The 18,909-nt window shown below is 44.9% G+C and overlaps 1 protein-coding gene across 2 annotated transcripts in view; it reads left to right on the plus strand.

Annotated features, from left to right (window-relative positions):
* The first annotated feature begins 1,073 nt into the window (after positions 1 to 1,073).
* PRRX1 (paired related homeobox 1) overlaps positions 1,074 to 18,909 on the plus strand; it is a 71,854-nt gene continuing 54,018 nt past the window's right edge. Inside the window, exon 1 of one of the 2 annotated variants that reach the window (XM_059936150.1) lies at positions 1,074 to 1,912. In XM_059936150.1, coding sequence (XP_059792133.1) covers positions 1,672 to 1,912 — 241 coding nt within the window. In that variant the 5' untranslated portion in view covers positions 1,074 to 1,671. The remainder of the gene's footprint in view (positions 1,913 to 18,909) is intronic. The other variant, XM_059936140.1, reaches the window with a different exon arrangement.

The following is an 18,909-nucleotide window of genomic DNA, read 5'->3' on the forward strand; positions in this document are numbered from 1 at the left end:
GCCCCGGGATTCCTAGCGGCGCGGAAAGACTCGAATCGATTCAGTGCCTTCTAGATCTCCCCCAACCTGCCTTCAGTCCACGGAGGAAGCGTGGGAGAGCCTTCCATTATGATCACTCCTGTCATTTTATTACATTATTTAATAGGCTGCCTCTACAGGGCCAAATGTAGCCTTAATATGCTGGCTGTCTCCCTTGTTCTCAGACGCTCTTCCAGCCCCACCACCCAAAAATTGTTAGAACAGCAGGAAACGTTAAAAAAAAAAAAAAAAAAAAAAGGCAGAGGGAGAAGAAAATTTGATTGAGATAGTTGTGGATTTTTTCCAACAAGTTTCCCCGCAGCTGTTATCAAAACATGCAAATGAGATTTTCCAACAGGATCTTAAACAAATCTGGAGGAGTTAATGCCGAAGCAAAATAATCAGCCCGTTTGAAGTGACTATGGGTTTCAGTTTGTCTTTTCTCCCCGTGATACTATTGCAGGGGAATGATAATTAGACCTTTACTTAAAAAATCCGAAGGGGCTCTCTCGCTTTCTTTTCCCTCCCTTTTCTCCCCCCTCCTCCCTCTCTCCCTCTCTCGCTCCCTCCCTCTCTCCTTCTTTCTTGCTCAGAAGTTGGCAAAGGGGGTTTTCTTAATCAGACTGTTTTTTTGGTCCGAGGGAAAGGAGGAAGAAGGAGATTGTGATGGAGAAAAGGGGTCTGTAAAACGTCAGGCACCGCACAAAGGCTTTGCCACGTAATTACAGGCTCCTATTAAGTCGAGATCTGCCCTCCCAGGGGTCTCCAATTTTCTTGTATTCCCTACAAAGCCTCCTCTGCATGCCAGTTTGTGCCTTTTGAAGTGCCAGAGAGCTTCTTGATCCAACTGAGAAGGAAAAAGGAGCTCAGCAAGAAGAGGGGGAGAGGGAGAAGGGAACGGGGAAACCCACCACCCTCCTTCGGACTCTTGGAGCCCTTTTTTTTTTTTTTCCTTACGAAAAGTAAAGTGAGAATCCTGCTCTCCAATACATCTGCAAGACATCACCCTCTCCTCCTGAAACTTTAGTCACTCCTGAGAATCCACAGGAGTGCAGAGAGGGGGAACACGTTTTCTTGAAGATGTTTTAAAGCTGGAACAAGCCTTCTTCTGTTGGTGCTTGAACTCTTGCCTGGGAATAACTTTTTTAACCTTAAAAAAAAAAACCACTTTGATTCTTCTCTCCCACCCCTTCTTCTCTGTTCTTCTGTTTGCCTAACTCCCCCGCCCTGCTGGCCTCCCCTTTCCTCTCTCCCCCTTATTATTATTTTTAGTGTGTGCGCGTGGACGCTTTTGGAGAGCTGGAAGGGATTTTTTTCTCCTGACTTGAACATAGGGTGACTTTTAATTTTATTTTTTGGTGTGGATTATCTCTTTGGACCCCGCCGGACTTGGCCTCAGGAAAGCAACCGAGGCTGTCGAAGGCTGCTGGTGCAGAACGCTCTGCTCTACACAAGGGGGTCCCCCGCCCTCTTTCCACTTTTTTTTTTGTTCTTCCCCTCCTTCTCTCTCTCTCTCTCTCTCTCTCTCTCTCCCTCTCTCTCTCCACTCCCCCCCTCTCTTCCCCACTCTTCTCCTCTCCCCCCTCGCGCCCACAGCGTTTGGTGTTGATTCGAGCGGGAAGAGGGGGGTGGGTGGGATCGGAGGGGGAGACCATGACCTCCAGCTACGGGCACGTTCTGGAGCGGCAACCGGCGCTGGGCGGCCGCTTGGACAGCCCGGGCAACCTCGACACCCTGCAGGCGAAAAAGAACTTCTCCGTCAGTCACCTGCTAGACCTGGAGGAAGCCGGGGACATGGTGGCGGCGCAGGCGGACGAGAGCGTGGGCGAGGCCGGCCGGAGCCTACTGGAGTCGCCGGGACTCACCAGCGGCAGCGACACCCCGCAACAGGACAGTGAGTGAGGGGCGCATGCCCGCGGGGGTGTGTGTCCCGGGTCGAGGGCGGGGGTCCGGGCTGGGCGGCTGGAGCCCGCCTGGGGCCAGGGGGAGAAAGTCAGGAACCAGGAGAGGTTGGTGGCAGTGGCCGGAGGAATGGCCGGTCACAGACAGAGGGAAAAGGATGAGAAAAGGAGGGCTCCGCGGAGGACGGAGCCAGGGCGGACGCTGGAGGGAGGCCCTGCGGTTGGGGTCAGGGACTCTGCCCGCCGCAGACTCTCGCCGAAGCCGACTGCGCTGCCTCTCCGTCCCGAACGAGTGCGGCTGCCAGATCTTCCCGCTTGCGGGGCGACGGGGCTGGGCTGGAAAAGGGTCCCAGAGCGGTGCAAATTCGGGGAGCCCGCCCTGTTTCGGAAGGCATTGGGTTAAAGATGCTGAGTCGAGTCCGGAGGGCTTCTCCCGGGCGGCGTAAGCGGGTTGGAGGGCAGACGGGACAGAGGTGGCGGAGGGCACCGCGTAAATCGAGCTAGACCCGCGCTGCTCTGGCTGCGCACCGCGCGCGGGCTCCGAAGGCCGGGTGTGCCGGAGAGGCGGCGCCGGAGCGCCCGGCTAGAAAGCCGGATCCGCTCTCTGTCCCCGGAGCCACTCTCTGTCCCCGGCTGTTGCGGACACCTGCATAAGGGTTTGAGACCTCCGGTAGAATGAAAGGCCTGAATGACACGGGAAGACTCAGGCGAAGCAAAGGTAGTGTCCTTTAGGGGTGAAACCCGAGCTGCCGCCCCGCATGAGCCCGCACGGGAGAGATGCGCTGGGAAAGTGCGGAGCGCTGTGTCGCATTGAAGGAGCTCTCCCTACTGGTCCCAAAATTTCCAGAAAAGTCCATGTATAGTCTCCCTTCCGCAACCTACCTGATTGGTATCGCGCCCCCAAGGAAATCTCACCTCGCGTTATTAGCTGTACCTCAAAAAACGTGACTCGGAGTGTATCCATACGTCCTGGAGTCAGTAACAGACCTGTCACCTGCCTCATCCCAGGTGACGTGGGGTTGGATATTTCCTACACAAGGTTGCTAGAGTCAGAACTTGGCTGGAAGTTTTTAAATGAGGCTGATCCCTTTCCATGCCATTATTTGCTGACTGCTATTTCGTCTTGGAACTTGGAGACTGTGGAACCAGGGGGTCCACTGGAATTCTGTGATTTTCAAAAAACAGTGCCAAGGTCAGACTCTCAGAAAACAGATAGCAAAGCAAACGGGACTTAGAAACAGCTGGAAGCAAGGCCTGTGCAAAGTGGTGGGAGGGCCAAGCTGAAACAGGCCGCAGGGAGAGCCCATCTCTACCGCAGGCCGCCTGCTGCTTGCCCAGCATCCTTGGTCCAGGCCTGGGCTCCCCTTAGAGCTTATTAGCCAAAAGCAAACTGGGGCAGATCCACCCTACTACACGCAGAGGCAGAGGGTGATGGGGAGTCTGACCTGGCCTGACACTAGGGAAAAACTGGGCAACTCTGAGGAGTGAAGACCCGTGTCCCCAAGTCCCCGATAATGGCTAGGCGCAGAGGCCTCCTTGTTGAGGTTGCTGGTGCTTTCTGGGGAGCTGCTCAGGCCCAGCACAGGCAGGCAGCATGAGTCAACCACCGAAGGCGTAGGCACTTGTAGCTCAAGAAAATGCACTGTGAAATCATATTATTTTAAAACACTTTACTAGGGAATATTTAAACATACAAAGAGTAGGCAGAAGAGGATTATGAATTTCCACGTGCCTATTACCCAGCTTCACTAATTCTGCAAATTCTGCCGTTTTTTGTTTTGCCATGGCTAATTATTAATCACAACGTTTATCACTATTCGGAGAACTGAAGGCTGGAGCCACAACAGAAAACAACATTGTGAAGAAACTGCTGTATAGAAAATCAGGGTGCGGCAAGGGAGACCAGCCGGGGTTGCTTTGCCCCAAAAGCAAGCGGAGGGCTGTGTAAAGCAGGCCCAGGGTCAGTGGCCACAGCAAGCCCAGGGCCCACGCAGGGCAGGTCTGGAGAGATGCTGACGGTTCCTGTCGTTTGACTTTAAGTGGACACAAAGAGAGGGGAGTTCGGGTTCATGGAGGCCTCCTAGTGGGTACAGAGCAAGACCGGGCTGAGGCGCCCAGCTGGGAAGCACCCCCAAGCTGAGGCGAGGCCGCAGTGGTGGGGAGGCAGCCCAGGGATGGCTCTTTCAAGACCCAGGCCTGGCGCAGCTGAGGCTGCGTTGAGCACGTGACAACCACGGGGCGGTTGGCGCCAGGCAAAGAGCAGCAGGAGGAGTTGGGGACCGTTTGTCCTGAGGGAAAAAGGGATGACACCTGTGGGAACCTGCCTGCTTGATACTTGAGCACATCACAGAGTTTCTAGTAGTAAGGAGGCCTAGTGGGGAGTGACCCCAGAAAGGAAACAGATTCTGGGGGAGAGGGTGTTTGAGGAAGAATGGTAGACAAACAGTTCCAGAAGGAGGTCACAGAATGCAGAGCGAGGTCATGGGGATGAGCTGATGGACACCTGGGGCTGAGAAAGTAGCCGAGAAAAAACACACGCCCAACCCCACCCCCACCCCCCCCACCCCCACACGCCACAGGCCTTGCTTTCTGGAGATGACCAGGGCCTATCCTTCTAACAAATAGTAGTTGCTTTTAGAAGCAAAGTTTCCTCAACCTCCTTCCCCATCTCTGGGATGAGAATAAGAGGGTTTGGTAAGTTGAGTGATAGCAAGTGTCCAGGAGGACCCTTATCCTTAATCTTGGGCCCCAACCAGGAGATGCCAAGGAAGCTGTCATGAGCTACCTGGAAGTCAGGACCAGTGGGGTCCTGCTGGCCTCCAGTCCACTGTGGGCAGTGAGGGTCAGACTGTGAATCAGAGAAGAGAGGAGCCTCCAGGCAGGGGGTTGGAGCTAGGCTGCCAGCCGCGAGGGACAGAGGAGGGCACCAAGCGTCAGGCGCTTTTAGCAGCCTGCTGGGAGTCTACTCCAGAGTGAGAAATCCTAATCTCCTTTGGAGAGATGAGGAACATTTAAAAGACACCTTTTCCTCTTAGAGCTATATAGAAACAGGTCCTTCCTAAATTTTCTGTTCAGCTGAAATAAGTAAAACAGACTCTACTTACACTTGCAATATTAGATCATTAATACTGCAAATTTTTCTGAATTACAAACTGGACCCGTCTTAGCAAAGAGGGGCCAAGTACTGTCCAAAGTGAAGGCTTCCCGCTGATCTCCTGCACTCCACACCACAATTCTGTTTCCCCCTCCCCTCTTTTTTTATTCACTCCACTTTCCTCTCTGTTGAAGGATTTCTTTCTCCTTTTACTGATACTCCCAGCCTAGTAAATTTCTCAAACTTCTCGGTTCAAATATCTTAAGTGTTTAAAGAAACGGTTCTTTAACACGGTTAGAAATCCAGTGGCTAATGGGGGCGTGTGGAGTGAGAAGGGGGTGGTGGTAGAACAGGGGTAGTCAGGGAGAGGAAAGAGAAACAGGTCATAAAAATAGGCAGACCTACTTCTAGGAGGACGGTGCATCCCGCTGTCATTTCTTAATCTGAACTTCTGCAAACTCTTAAAAAAAAAAAAAAAAAGCGCCTGCCTTCCACGTTCCCAACCTCTAAATTAGTGAAACCAGATTGTCCTAATAAGACCTTTTGTTGGAAACACATGTAGTCATAAAAAGGTAGACGGAAAGTCAATTAGACACGCGTGCACACTAGCACACATTCACAAGGCTGTTCTAAGTGTGCACCGGGCGCAGCTGGACCGCGGGCCACGGCGGGATGCAAATGCAGAACAGCGGCGCGGGGAAATCGATTTGTCACAAAGGGAGAGGTGTAAACGCGGCGCGAAGGAATCACCCGCCCAGTGCGCCTGCCACATTCCCGGGGGCCCATCTCTGCCGACTCCTGTAGGCCAGAGAAACGCCCAGGAGAGCGGGACCGTTCTCCAGGGCGCTCCCTGCTTGGAATTCATATCGGAACATCAATTCCACTGGAGTCTCAATATCTGCAACACCTACAGCGCCAAGAAATTTTCCTATGCGGCACCACCCTGGGGCCCTGGAGCCGGTGCCGCCACTCTGAATTTGGGCCTCGATTCAGGGGAGGGGAGCGAACGAAATATACCGTTTTAAGCGTAGCCTGGAATTTTTTTCTCTTTAAAGGAGGCAGTGAAATCCAGGATCAAGGGAGGTCACTGAGTCCCCAAGGTTGAATGTCAAGTCCAGAAAAGAGGTTGTGAATTCTGTTTACCTTACGTGCAGAAGCAAGGGGCTGAACGGCCTCCTCTTACCATTTCGGAGAAATTGACCGTCTAGTGACTCCCTCCCGCTTTGGAGCGAAGGGCGCTTGGAGTTTGAAGCTTCGGGGAGGGGAGCCTCTAAAGTCCGAGGCCTCGGCTGCCAATACTCCCTGGCGCTCCAGATCCCCCAGGTCTAGAAGACAGTCACTGGCTCCACAGTTCACTTCACTGAGGAGGCCCTGCCCAAGTCTCCGGAGCGCCTTTCCCGCACCTTGGGCGTCGCGCAAACCTGCATTTTTGCTCGGCGACCTTAACCTTCCCCGGGCAAGCTCAGGTCAGAGTGTAGGGGCGTCTGGCGAGGAGCAGTAGGTCACACGGGTCCCTGCAGTTCCTTCGTCTTCCCAGGGGCGTCATTTTAGATTTTACAACACGAGTAAATAAATCATCTCCAAACCAACAAGATGTCACCCCCCTCCCGCCCCCTGCGAACCCCCCCCCAGCAATTTCAGAGCCAAGATCTTCCTACTCCACTGTCTCAGATCAGCTCAGATCCGAATTTTGAATGCCGCTCCGGTCAGCGGCTACCTCCGGGAACCTTCTTCGGTTTTAAATGACATCTATAGATTTTCAACGATGAGGATCCCTAGACCCATTTGATTTTTCTTTTAAAAGATGTGTTTCTTTTACAGTTCCTCTCCCATATCCTGTTTACCTGCTCCCTCCTTCAGCAGGGCCGACAGTCAAAGCAGACCTCCAGCTCCTGGAGAACCCCTCTCCTTCGCGGGGGCGCCAGGGACACGGGTACGAGGAAGTTGCAAATCCGTGCGCGCCTGTACGTGCGCGGCGAACCCCGCGTGCCTCTCGCTCCTGGCGGTGCGGACTTTCAATGGCTCTGAGAATATGTATTTATTTTTTACCCTTTAGGAGAGATGGAGTCAGCAAAAGCCATAAGAAGTACAATTTTTAGGAATCGGGGGAGTGTATTTGTAGAAAAGGATATAAGGCTTTTTTTTTTTTTTTTGTCCCCCTGAGAGTGGATAAGGGGCCAACTCCCTGTTGCCACTTCGTGTCCAAACATTCACAGAACTACCTGTGATTGCGGGCCATTGTAATCCGATTGGACGCTCTTTGTCGAATTCCGGGTTTTAACTTGATGCGGGGCGAGTGCCACTCTCATAGTTTTGGTACGCTTTAACTCCCTTTTCAACAATTCAAAGGAGATGCATATGTCAACAGCGTTATTATTTATCCACAAGAATTTAGATTCTTGTAAAATCAAATAGTTTGGTGAGCAGGCTAACAGCACTCAGTTAAAAACCAACCATCTCAAAAAGTAATAATAATATCAACAAACTGCCACGAACTCCTTTTCTCTAAATGCTGTTTGTTATTAAATCAGTAAATGCGGAGAAACATTGCTGAGACGTCTGAGGAGGGACAGTCATCGGTGTTTCAGGGTCAGTGGGTTTGTTTTCCAAACAAACGTAAGTTTTTGAGTAAGGCGTCTCCACCGTGGTCTGAATATTAGTAGATTCTTGGCATTGTCATTTGTCTAATTTAGTGAGGCAGCCTCAAGGAAGTAGTCGTACAGAGAATTATGGCCTATCAATTTTAGGTTTAAGACAAAAAAAAAAAAAACCCCACTACATTTCACTTGTCCTGGAAGCACTTTTCTTGATGAAAAAATATCTGGGAAGCCGATTACAGGGGCAAGCAACTTCAGGGGAGGGGAGGGGAACAAAGGCACAAATGGTGGTGGGTTGGGGAAATTTTATGAAAGAAAATAAAGAAAACACGTCAGAACAAATCAATCACAAACACAAGTGACTTCTCAGAAGAGTCTGAGTGCAACTAGAATCAAGGATTCTGCTGTTCCCGGAGTTCTCAAATACAGGAATTTATATAGGTCTGAGTTAGGACCAGAATGCAGTTCTCGGGCACTGGATAGCCGTCGCTTTGCTGCACCACGTAATGAGGGAGCTCTAATTCCCAAGAACTTTGGGCCTCATTTTTGCCATTATTGATTTCCCCAGACTCAGCTCCAAATGAGGAATGCATTTGAAAAATGTGTATTAATTTGAATCCCCAAGACCCGAGTTATAAGAAAGAACAAGGACAGGTCCTCTGGTTCCTATTTTGTCTACTTTCAGGGAGTTATTTGCAAGCGATTGGAAATACTCTTAACTGCCGGATGAGGAGAGACTATACCGAAACTCTCGTGCAGGAATGGCGGTCGCACCCGGCCAGAACTGCAGGCTCTCTTCGACGCTCATCTATTTGGGGGAAGAGAGGCGGGAGACGTGGGGGAGGGAGTAGATTGGGCGAGGGAGAATTAATTCAGTAATTCAGTGAAGAATTTTAACTTGTAAAATAGAGACACAGTATCTTAGATTTTAATGTTCTCCATCTCTGCTGGCCGGGACGAAGATGCGAAAACCGCCACCCCACCTCCGCCCTTTTCCTCCCAGTTCCAGGGGCGCTGGGGCGCAGCTCTCGGCGAGGTGGAACGCACTCGCGAGCCTTGCCAGACGCACCTCTCCTTGCTCTCTCTCGCCGAAAGGGGGCGCATTCCTCCCAGGTCGGGGCTGGAACTTAACCCCGGCCCTCAACAACCCTTGGACTCCCGCAGGAGAGAGAGACGTGCTGGAAGACCTCTCTACACAAGTAGCAAAAGATGGGAAATATCCATAGCGTGAAGTCACTGCGGGGACTGCGTAAATATACGCTACACATGCGTTTTAACGGAAACATGGAAACAGCTGGTAGGCTTTGTGCCTTCCTCTACTTTGAAATGAGGGTGGTCAGTATTCCAGGGTTAGCAGGCAGGGACGGGAGGAGAGTGGGACTAGATGACCCTGGATAGGTGGGTGCTAGGGCTGATGCCTGGGTTCCAATGGGAAGGAGAAGATTTGTCCTTATGGAGGTGGGTGAGACATTTCTGTAGATGAACTCCAAGTATTTAAAGAAAGAGGGGCAGTGCTGAGAGCCGGAGAGCTGGCAGTAGTAGTGAGATGCTGCAAAACTGCCACAGAAACCCTCATAGTACCTGAAGTCCTTGGATAGGGCAGAGCATTGGCCACCTTAGAGTTAGGCCCTAGGGTTAGGGTAAGCCTCTTCCCCTCAAAGGAAGAGCAATAGCTGCCCCCGCCGTCTTTTGTGTGCCTGCAACTTGGGCACTCACAACCATTTCCAACCCCTGAATCTGACTCCTGGCCTCCACTGGTCCTCCCTTTTTGGGCAAGAGTTTCAAGAGACTTACAGGACAGATGAGGATACACCCTTGTACATCTTGGGATCTTCTACTTCTCTCTTGGTCTGTTTCTCACCCTGACATTGGAGGGTCAACAGGACAAGGCAATGCTGGGAACAGCAAACGGACAGAATGAATATTTTGTCTTCTTAGCATCGATGGTAGTTTATACATACCTTCCAAGATAATCTTGAGCTTGGGTGTTCACTAGAAACAGAAGCGTGAGGCCAGAACTGGAAGGGAAATTGCTTTCCCACAAACGTTTGTCTGAGAGTAAGAACATTCACCCCATTCACTTAATTTCTCATCATCAGTCATGTCATTATATTTTAAGGGACCTCGCAGTGCTGGAAGGTGGTGTGGTTATAAATAAGCATAAAAACAGATGGGTACTCTTCCAGTACTCTGAATATACATGCGGAGGCCAAATCTCTTCAAAGATGATTGAGATATACAACTTAAAGGCCAAGGGGCTCAACTCAATCAAAATTTGAGCCAGGAAATGCTAAGTTCAATCAGCTTGACTATGGGCAAAGTGAAAGGCCTAGCCAGCACTTCAGATATATACAGAGAACATGTTTTCTCAAGTTGCCGTTGTATTTATCTACACAAATTCATGGTAGTCTGCAAAGGTCTTGGTAGAATTGGCTTGGGTCTGTTGAGTGATAGGGAGTCAGTGTTCCGGCCTTCTGAGCTTGTCCACCATCCTTTTCTTCTTTGCATTCATTTCCTGTGCCCCAACTGGCTGTCCAAGATCTGTGTGCCGTGGAGAAAACTGATGCTAGAGGCCACAGAAGCCTCTTAAATGCTGTTCTAGAATCCTCAGAAAAGGAGAAGGCTTTTGATCAAAATATGTAATGTACTAGGTATTTTCATGTATTTGTCCTCTCTGATGATTCATTTTATAATAGCCGGTTAGAGACTTCTTGGGGATTGAGGTTTGGGAAACTGGTTACTATTCTGCTTCTTTTTCAAGTAACTCATAAATATATGAAGTTGAAAGTTCTAGTGGAAACAGGCATTGAATCTAACTCTTTATACCTGGACACTGACATACATCAACATTAATCCAAACTGGGAGGTGACACTAAATAATTATGTACATTGTGACTTTTCTTTCCATTTTCTACCAGTGCTACTTCCCTAAATACTGGTCTGGATTACAGCAGTCACACACCACTGGGACAGGTGCCAAACTGTTGTCTGTGCTCAGTAAATGCTTATTAAGTGATAGAATGAGCTCCCTAAGTTTAGTGGATACCCTTTCTAACCTAGCATAAGTACTAAGCCCCCTCCCCTCCTCTTCCCACTCTAAACCCTTTGCCTTGGAGATCTCCTCTAGGCTCACCATTTTAGTAACCATCTATATACTAATGACTCCCAGGATATAACTTCAAGGCCCCCCCTTGGAGCTGCAGATCTATATATGCATCTACCTATTGGACATTTCCATTTGAACAGCACAAAATGCTTCAACCTCAAAAACAACCTAAACATGGCACTAATGAGCTCCTTTTCCCAGTCTGATCCTCTCATAACTTTTTCTGTTTTCCTGTATCAAAACATGTGGGTGCAACACTCAGAAACTTCAGACTCATTCTTGACTCCTTCCTTTATGCCTCTGTCCAATCCAACTCCAAATCCCAACAATTTTACCTTCTAAAATCACTTGAATGCATGTCCTTTTTAAATCTTTACGATATCTCACCTGCACTGCTAAGCCAGCCTCCTAACTAATTGGGTCTGCCTGCATCCATGCTTGTCCTCCTCTGTGTGTACATGATGGCAGAGTGGATATAACAGATCTTCAAAGAATATTGGTTGAATGAATGAGTGAATGCTAGTGCATTTTTTACAAATATGTTTTTTTAAAAATCGTGGCTCTCCTCTTCTTTAGAATTCACAATTACTTTTCATTCTTTTCTATCTTAAGACCAAATTTTGTCCTGTTTTTTTTTTAAATCACTCTTTACAACCTATATTTTTATCTCTGCCCCAGCAACCTGCTCATTCACACACACATGCTGATTCGAACCTTTCCCCTACTTTTCACTAGTATGCCAGTTAGGCTAGTACATGTGCTCTAGTCTCTTTTCTGCGTCTTTGATTCTGATCTGGAATGTACTTGCTCCATGCCTCTTTTTTGCAAACCCACCCATGCTACCTTTCAAGGTTCTGCTTCCATCACCTCCTTGTGACATCTTCTTTGTCTGCTTCTTTTAGACCAAGCAAATCCCTTTTCTCAATGCTTACTGTAGAAATAATCAGTTCCTCTACAGGTATTGCTTAATTCTTTTCTAAATGTTTTAAATTGTTAATTTACCTTGAGAATTTTCTTAAGATTAGAGACTTTTTTGGGCGGGGTTTATTCCACAGGTGTAGTAAGCAAATATATCAAATAGATAATTTTAGGGAGGTATTGTATGATTCTTCTGTTTATGCAATCTCTAATGCAAGTAATTTTTAAAATATGAGTAATACCAAAGTGCAATACATGCTTATTTTAGAAAATGTATTATTTTACATTAAAAAGTTTAAGTGGGAAAGTCAACTAAGTTTCACCACCCTGAGGTAGACACAGGTAACAGTCAGATGTTAAAGTATTTCTTTTTTATTTTTTACACAATGTTTGTATTAACATTTTTTTTTTTATAAATTTATTTATTTTTATTTTTGGCTGCGTTGAGTCTTCTTTGCTGCGCGCGGGCTTTCTCTAGTTGCGGCGAGCGGGGGCTACTCTTCGTTGTGGTGTGCAGGCTTCTCATTGCGGTGGCTTCTCTTGTTGTGGAGCATGGCCTTCAGTAGTTGTGACGCGTGGGCTCAGTAGTTGTGGCTCACGGGCTCTAGAGCGCAAGCTCAGTAGTTGTGGCACACGGGCTTAATTGCTCCACGGCATTTGGGATCTTCCCAGACCAGGGTTTGTACCTGTGTCCCCTGCATTGGTAGGCGGATTCTTAACCACTGCGCCACCAGGGAAGCCCATGTACAACATTCTTGATGGCTGATTTTTCTTAATTTTTCAAAGACTGTGTTTCCACCAAATTAAGAAAACACACACACGTTGAACCCACTTGCTTTCATCAGAAAAGTTAAACAAACACACAAACAACAAACAAAAGTTCTCCAAGAATGATGAGAGCTGTGACATCACAGTTATTTCCCAGCGTTCTCAAGTTCCAGTGGGTACATTTCCAGCAGTAAAGACCTTCAGAGTAAACAGTTTCTTTTTCTTTTCTGCTTGTTCTAGCTGGGAACCTTCCCTAGACATGAGCACATGTCTCCTTTTGAAATTGGAAAAGCCTGCCTAATACCTAAAGGACATTCCAAGACCACAGTTGGAGAGCTACTGCTCAAAAAAATCATTTTTACATGATTTAGTAAGAAAAGTGCCACAAAGCAAGTTGAGAAGAAAATATCTTAAGGGACTGAAAATTTTCTATTATTGTAGATCCCTGGATCTTGAATTTTCTTTTATTAAATGTTTTAAGACTCATACATGCTTTTGTAGAAAAAAGAGGAGGAAAATGACATATATTTCCCTGTACCCTGTAGAGTGATGATTGGGTTGGATAGCAACATATTCCAGGACACGGTAGTGTGTTCTGACAGAAGACGAAGCACTTAGAAAAAATCAAAGACAATGCATTTATCCAGATATGAAAGTCTGCAGTCCCCCAGCCCTTATTTAAAGTGATAATTGCAGAGAAAATATAAATTGTTATTATGAAGTCTATGTAAAAATCATTCCCAGGCAAAATGATGCTGAAACATTTGCCTGATGAATGCAAATATTTTCTTTAGGGAAAGTATTAACAAGTGATATAACATCATGCAGAACAAAATTTTAAAATTATGAATTAGATATAGCTAAATAATTAATCTTTCTCTTTCTCATGAAAAAGGGGGAAACAGGGAGAGTAATCATCATTTTTGAGGATTAAAAATCACTCTTCCCCAATAAAAGTTTCTGCAGTTTCCCACATTGCCTAGTTTTAAAGGAGGAAAGAAGGAGAACCACCCAGAGAGCTCTTTGCCTATAACCAGATGTGCTGTTCAGCTGCTCTAATCCTCAAGTTCGAGGGGAGAACACAGGATGAATCCTTAACACATTTAAGAAATAAAACGTAGTTTGGTTCATTAATCACGAAACTGAAATCTGCAGTTTTGCTACATATATTTCAAAGGCTGAATCCCTTTTGACAAGAGAAGAAGAAAATAATATCACTGCATGTTTGACTGTTATTGAGTCTGTTCTAGCTTCCCTCAGGGAAGAAGAGACTTTTCCGCATGTGATCATTTTTTACTCAGAATATATGAAGTGTTATTTAAATTTATGTATTTTTTCCCTTACCCTAACATTCTTCTTTCTCAGGGTGATGAGAATATCTGTTGTCTGCACTGTTTTGGATTTTTCTTTTTTGTGTGTGTGTGTGTTTGAAGATTCAGGGCTACCTTGAACAGCCAGGAAATTCCAGCTGTGCTTGGGTAGGCCTTAAAAGTACAATTGTTTAAACTGAATTAATATACTCAGGCTGCTGGTTTGCTTAATTCTTTTCCCTTATTACTTGTATAAATTGATGACTTACTTGTCTTAAAGGATTAATAACATTAATAATAGGAATGATAAAGTGAGATAAAATGTGAAACTGCTTCACAAACTCTAAGAACATGTGCCACTGCTATTATGTTTTGTAAAGGCAATTCTAAGAAGCAGGTAGGGGTAGCATAATTATTTTTATTTTACAGATAAGAAAACTGTGGCTTGGAGAATTTTCGTGAGCTACTGTTGAGTGACTTGAATCTTGATCAGGAATCTCTTCTGATCCCATTTTAATTTTTGTCATTGTATCCCACCACCTTTGATGTCAACTGGATTCTTTTAGATACATTATTATCTAGAGAAACAACACTGAGTTACGAAGAGGGACCCCAGCATGCCACTTCATGACACACTGCCATGCTGCACAAATCTCTTTTAATTCCTCTGGCTCTTATTCTTCGTTATAAACTGGGCATATAACTTCATTATAAACTGTGCCTATCTTCCTCATGGGAATGTAGCAGGCCAAAAAGATATTGCATTTGTGAAAATATTTGAGAAATAAAGGGCTAAATTTATGTACATTAGTATACCATAAGGAATCAAATGGAAGCTTTTCTAAATTAAGTTATCAAATAAAGATCAAAAACAAGAATGTATTTCAATACATTTATATCCAATTCTCAAAAGCAAGAATACTTAATTTAGGTTTAGGGGCACTAGGAGGTTCAAAGCATTTTACTTTGTTTTTAGACAAATCCATGTTAAATGATGGGTCTGCAATTTACTTACTGGTTGACTTTAGACAAGTCTCTGGGTCTTGATTTTCTCATCTAAAAAACTGACACATTAATATCTATCACACAGGTTTATTGTTTGGAATGATGAGATGATGTAAACAAAGACCCTGAATGCTTGCCCTTTCCCTGTTCTCCAATTCTACAACCTCTCTGACAAGTTCAGGCTCAGTTATGTATTCAATATGGTTTCCCAATCCATGCTGGAGGTCATTTAATGTCACTGAAATTAGGAATATTCCCATCCTCCAAAAGTCACAGTCTGACAGCATGTCACTTACCAAGTGACCTGGGAGACATCCATTTTTGATCTACAGTTCAGAGCTGATGCCTTAGGATTTTTAGTGACACTCCTAAGACCACACCATAAGTTCCTGGCAGAGCCTGGAGTCTGGCTCAGATGTTCCTGACTACGGTCATCTCTTTCAGGCCACCCTCCCCTTCTTTAGCATGAAACAGTATTGCACATCTTTTTAAACTTTGAGATGGGACCAACCTTTCATATTTCCACGTGCTTCATCCATCACTGCAGACTTTATTGTGACTGAAGAAGACAAACACCCAACCCCAATTTAGACACTGAATTTAATGGAGAATATATGACATATGCTTAGGCTACCAGCTGTCAAGACTTCTTATCCCAGACCTGACACAGCCAGTAAGTTTCCAGGAGACCAATCACGTTAAATTTTCTCTGTAGTACAATATCTCTAACATAGCACTGTCATACCACCACTCCTCTGAGATTTCTGTGGGTTTTACTTAATTTTTTTGTACATGAATAATACTAAGTTAAATGTGATTATATATAAAGTTGCCATTCTTTTGCCAACTTAGATTTCCTAACCAGTTGAGTAAGATAAACATTCTGTTCTCAGTTTGATACGTGACCTGCTTTCATATGTATGGCTTTGAAATCTGATAAACCTGGAAGACATACAGACTGCATTTCTATATCATGAAGCATCCAGGACTCTTTATTTTTTCTTTTTGCCAAGCAATTAACGATTAAATCTCCCTGGCATTTTTCTGTAATAGAACAGCATGGCTAATGCTTGTGCATGTGGAGAAAATGGGTCACTGTGGGTGAGGCACTTTGAAGACGGTTTATTGCAGGACGTGTGCTAGCTGTCTAGAGAAGCAGGGTACCATGTACCTTCTGCACATGATAGATGAGAGGCAGATCATCTCTTAAACATGCTCAGTGGGTATTAGTCAGAGATTAGGAGCACAGCTTTGTTGGGAATATCAGTTCCGACATATGGAAAAGTGTTTGTGTGTTTGCTAAAAATGCTTTGTGCGCTTTACAGTGTTACGTAGTCTCTAATTGGGGGTGTAGATAACCGGGTTACTGCTTTCCTTTAGGGAACATGGAGTCCTTCCTCATCCAGGAAAATTATCCTTTGGTCCTTATATTCTTCCTTTCTTTCTCCTATATACATCTCTCCCATGTGCAGTTCATTTCTAATGATTTAGAGAAAAAGGATAAAGAGAAATAACAGGTAATCTGATTCTTTCTCTAATGCCCTTGCAATCTAATCGTGTGTATCTTAAAGTGTGATCCCTAACTCACCCGCATGCATCAGAAAGAAGAGTCTTAAAATGCAGATTCCAAGGCCCCACCCACACCCAGTGAATCAGAATCTATGAATCATGTGCATTCTAAATATCCTGGATGATTTTTATATACCGCAAAGTTTGAAAACACTGATGTACACCACTTTCTCTCATAGTAATTGGTATTGAATGATGTTTCTTTGTGACATCCACCGTGTTTTATGTGTTCCATTATTATTTAACTCTCCCTAAGTGTCAATCTTATCTTTTCCACCAGGTGTATAAAGTTTTGAAGACAAGGGCAAAGAGGCAGGTATTTTATAACTTCAGAGTGCTTATCACGGTGCTTTTCATGTCGTAGATGGCTTAATAAAAAGCAGTTATTAAATAAATGAATGCATGAACAAAGTGGGAGATAAAAAGAGCACACATAAAGCACTCACTAGGTGCCTGGCACTGTTTTAAATCTTCACGTAAAACAAAGAAAAACAGTTTGAGGCAATTATTGGGGGTTGTAAAAATCCTATGATAAATTTTCAGTGATTGTTATCTCAGCTCTTCTTCTAGAAGAAAAATGTTAAAGAAGGAGCAATCTATCACACAGATACTAATATTTGCAATTTCACTTTAGTTTTAAGTAAGTTTTAAGATGAAAGCATGCCACATTTAGGAAGTTATAGTTCAGTATTTTGTATAATTTTTTTTTTTACGAAGCCCTTCCTTTCTGATGGTTGATAAAGTACAGTTTTTCTAATATTTATGCAATTTTGTGTACTTATCTTCTACATGGTCTGAGAAAGCCAAGTTTTAATTTACCCTTTTTTCAGACATTGACTGTGGGAAGGTTGTATTTTGAAATTTCAACATAACTTTTCCAAGTTTGCCATGTTTAGAGACAAATTTATTCCATTAGTGGGCACATACATTAGCTTGGCACATACTAAAGTTACATCTCAAATATCTCCTTTTAAGGTGTGTTCCAGGGCTTTTGCCCTAAATGGATTTTTCTGTTAAATATCAGGCTTTGCTTTTTTCTAGTGAAGTATATCTAATTCATAGATTGCTGTTCAAAGAGTGTGGAGGAGATGTGGATAGCCTCTTAAATGACAGACCATTCAGTTAAAAAGCAACTGCATTTAGAAAGGCAGGGTTAGTGTGATTTTAGAGAGCTCAGAGGAAGAGAATAAGAAAGGAGGACCTTTGCAGAGATGAGAAGGGGCAAAAAGCAAGGGGAAAGACTTTCCTGGAGTCATATCTGCAGCAGAGACCACTGCTGAGTTACAGGCCTCTAAGCTCATCTGGGATCCTTTGGTGACCTAAACTTTGCTCTAGTGGTTTATGGCATCACTGGCACCCCCTTAGTGGAATTACAACTTCATAATTTACAGTTAGCTGTTGTTTATTTTATATTTAATCATTTGTGGAGCATACCGGCAGTATACTCAGGAGAACTATGTGGTCATGCTCCTGCAAATCTTGTTGTTGCATAATTAAGTACGTAAGAAGTAATTCACCCAGTGTCATAACATCCCATATTTCAGGTCTTGCAGATGCTGGCCTTGGTTGTGAGTGTCCTGAAAGTTAGCCCTGCTGACTCACCTTCTCAATGAGTTTTTCTTTGGGCTGAACAGTTACCAAAGACAGCTGGGCTTCCTGGTTTAAATACAGTTTTCTAAGTAGCAAGCATAATGCTTCCATAGAAAGATAATCCTCTATGTGATATTAACTTCTATAATGTAACTGTAAAATGTGTTTCTATTCCTATTAACCCAGAAGAATGTAAAATGTATCCATGATATAACAAAGAAGGTTCTTGAGTTAGCAAAGGGAATTTGGATTAGTCTCTATATTTCTCTGTGTTTGGCCCTGCGGCTCAGAGATGATACCACTTATCTAATGTCTTTGGATCTTTCGATGGAGGAAGGGAGCTAAGGGAAAGAAATTAAGATTTATTGAGCACTCATCATGACCAGGTACTGTGCTGGGTGATTTATACTACTTAATACTGTTTAAATTGTCACAATAATGCTGAGTGGTAGATATTGTCATGCCCATTTTACAAATAGGGTTTTGAGACTCAGAAGGGGCTAAGCAACTTGCCTAAAGCCTCAAAGTTAATCCTGACAAAACCAGAACCTGTCTTGACCCCTCTGGTTACCCGTATTCTGTTACCCTATCACTTATCCTCCAGTGGCTAGAAAAGTGGAAGAAGATGATTGAGTTGAATGGCTTTTCTGTGACGTTTAGTCCGTGGAGCACGGGACTCCTGTAACTGTGGTACAGGACTGTTCACTGGGCTTACAAGTTAAAAAATGCAAATAGTTCTTTAGAAAATTACATTTTTGCAAAGAAAACCCCTCGTGTCACTGGATACTTCAATGACAGTTAAGCAGCAAAGTTGAGGTTAATTACAGGGCTCGGTGAACTTGACTGAAAAGGTGATCTGAAGATAGTACTAGAGAAGAGATTAGGAGAGCCAGAGAGCTTTCCTCAAGATAAGGACTTGATTTTGATCATGGCTCTGACCTTGAACATGCCACCCAGCCCCTCTGAGCTATAATCCTCTCAAATAGAAAGCATACCAGTATAGTTTTTACAAGTCCATTGAAGATTAAATCAG

Source organism: Balaenoptera ricei, chromosome 1 (genome assembly GCF_028023285.1).
Source record: "Balaenoptera ricei isolate mBalRic1 chromosome 1, mBalRic1.hap2, whole genome shotgun sequence".
Lineage (NCBI taxonomy): Eukaryota > Metazoa > Chordata > Mammalia > Artiodactyla > Balaenopteridae > Balaenoptera > Balaenoptera ricei.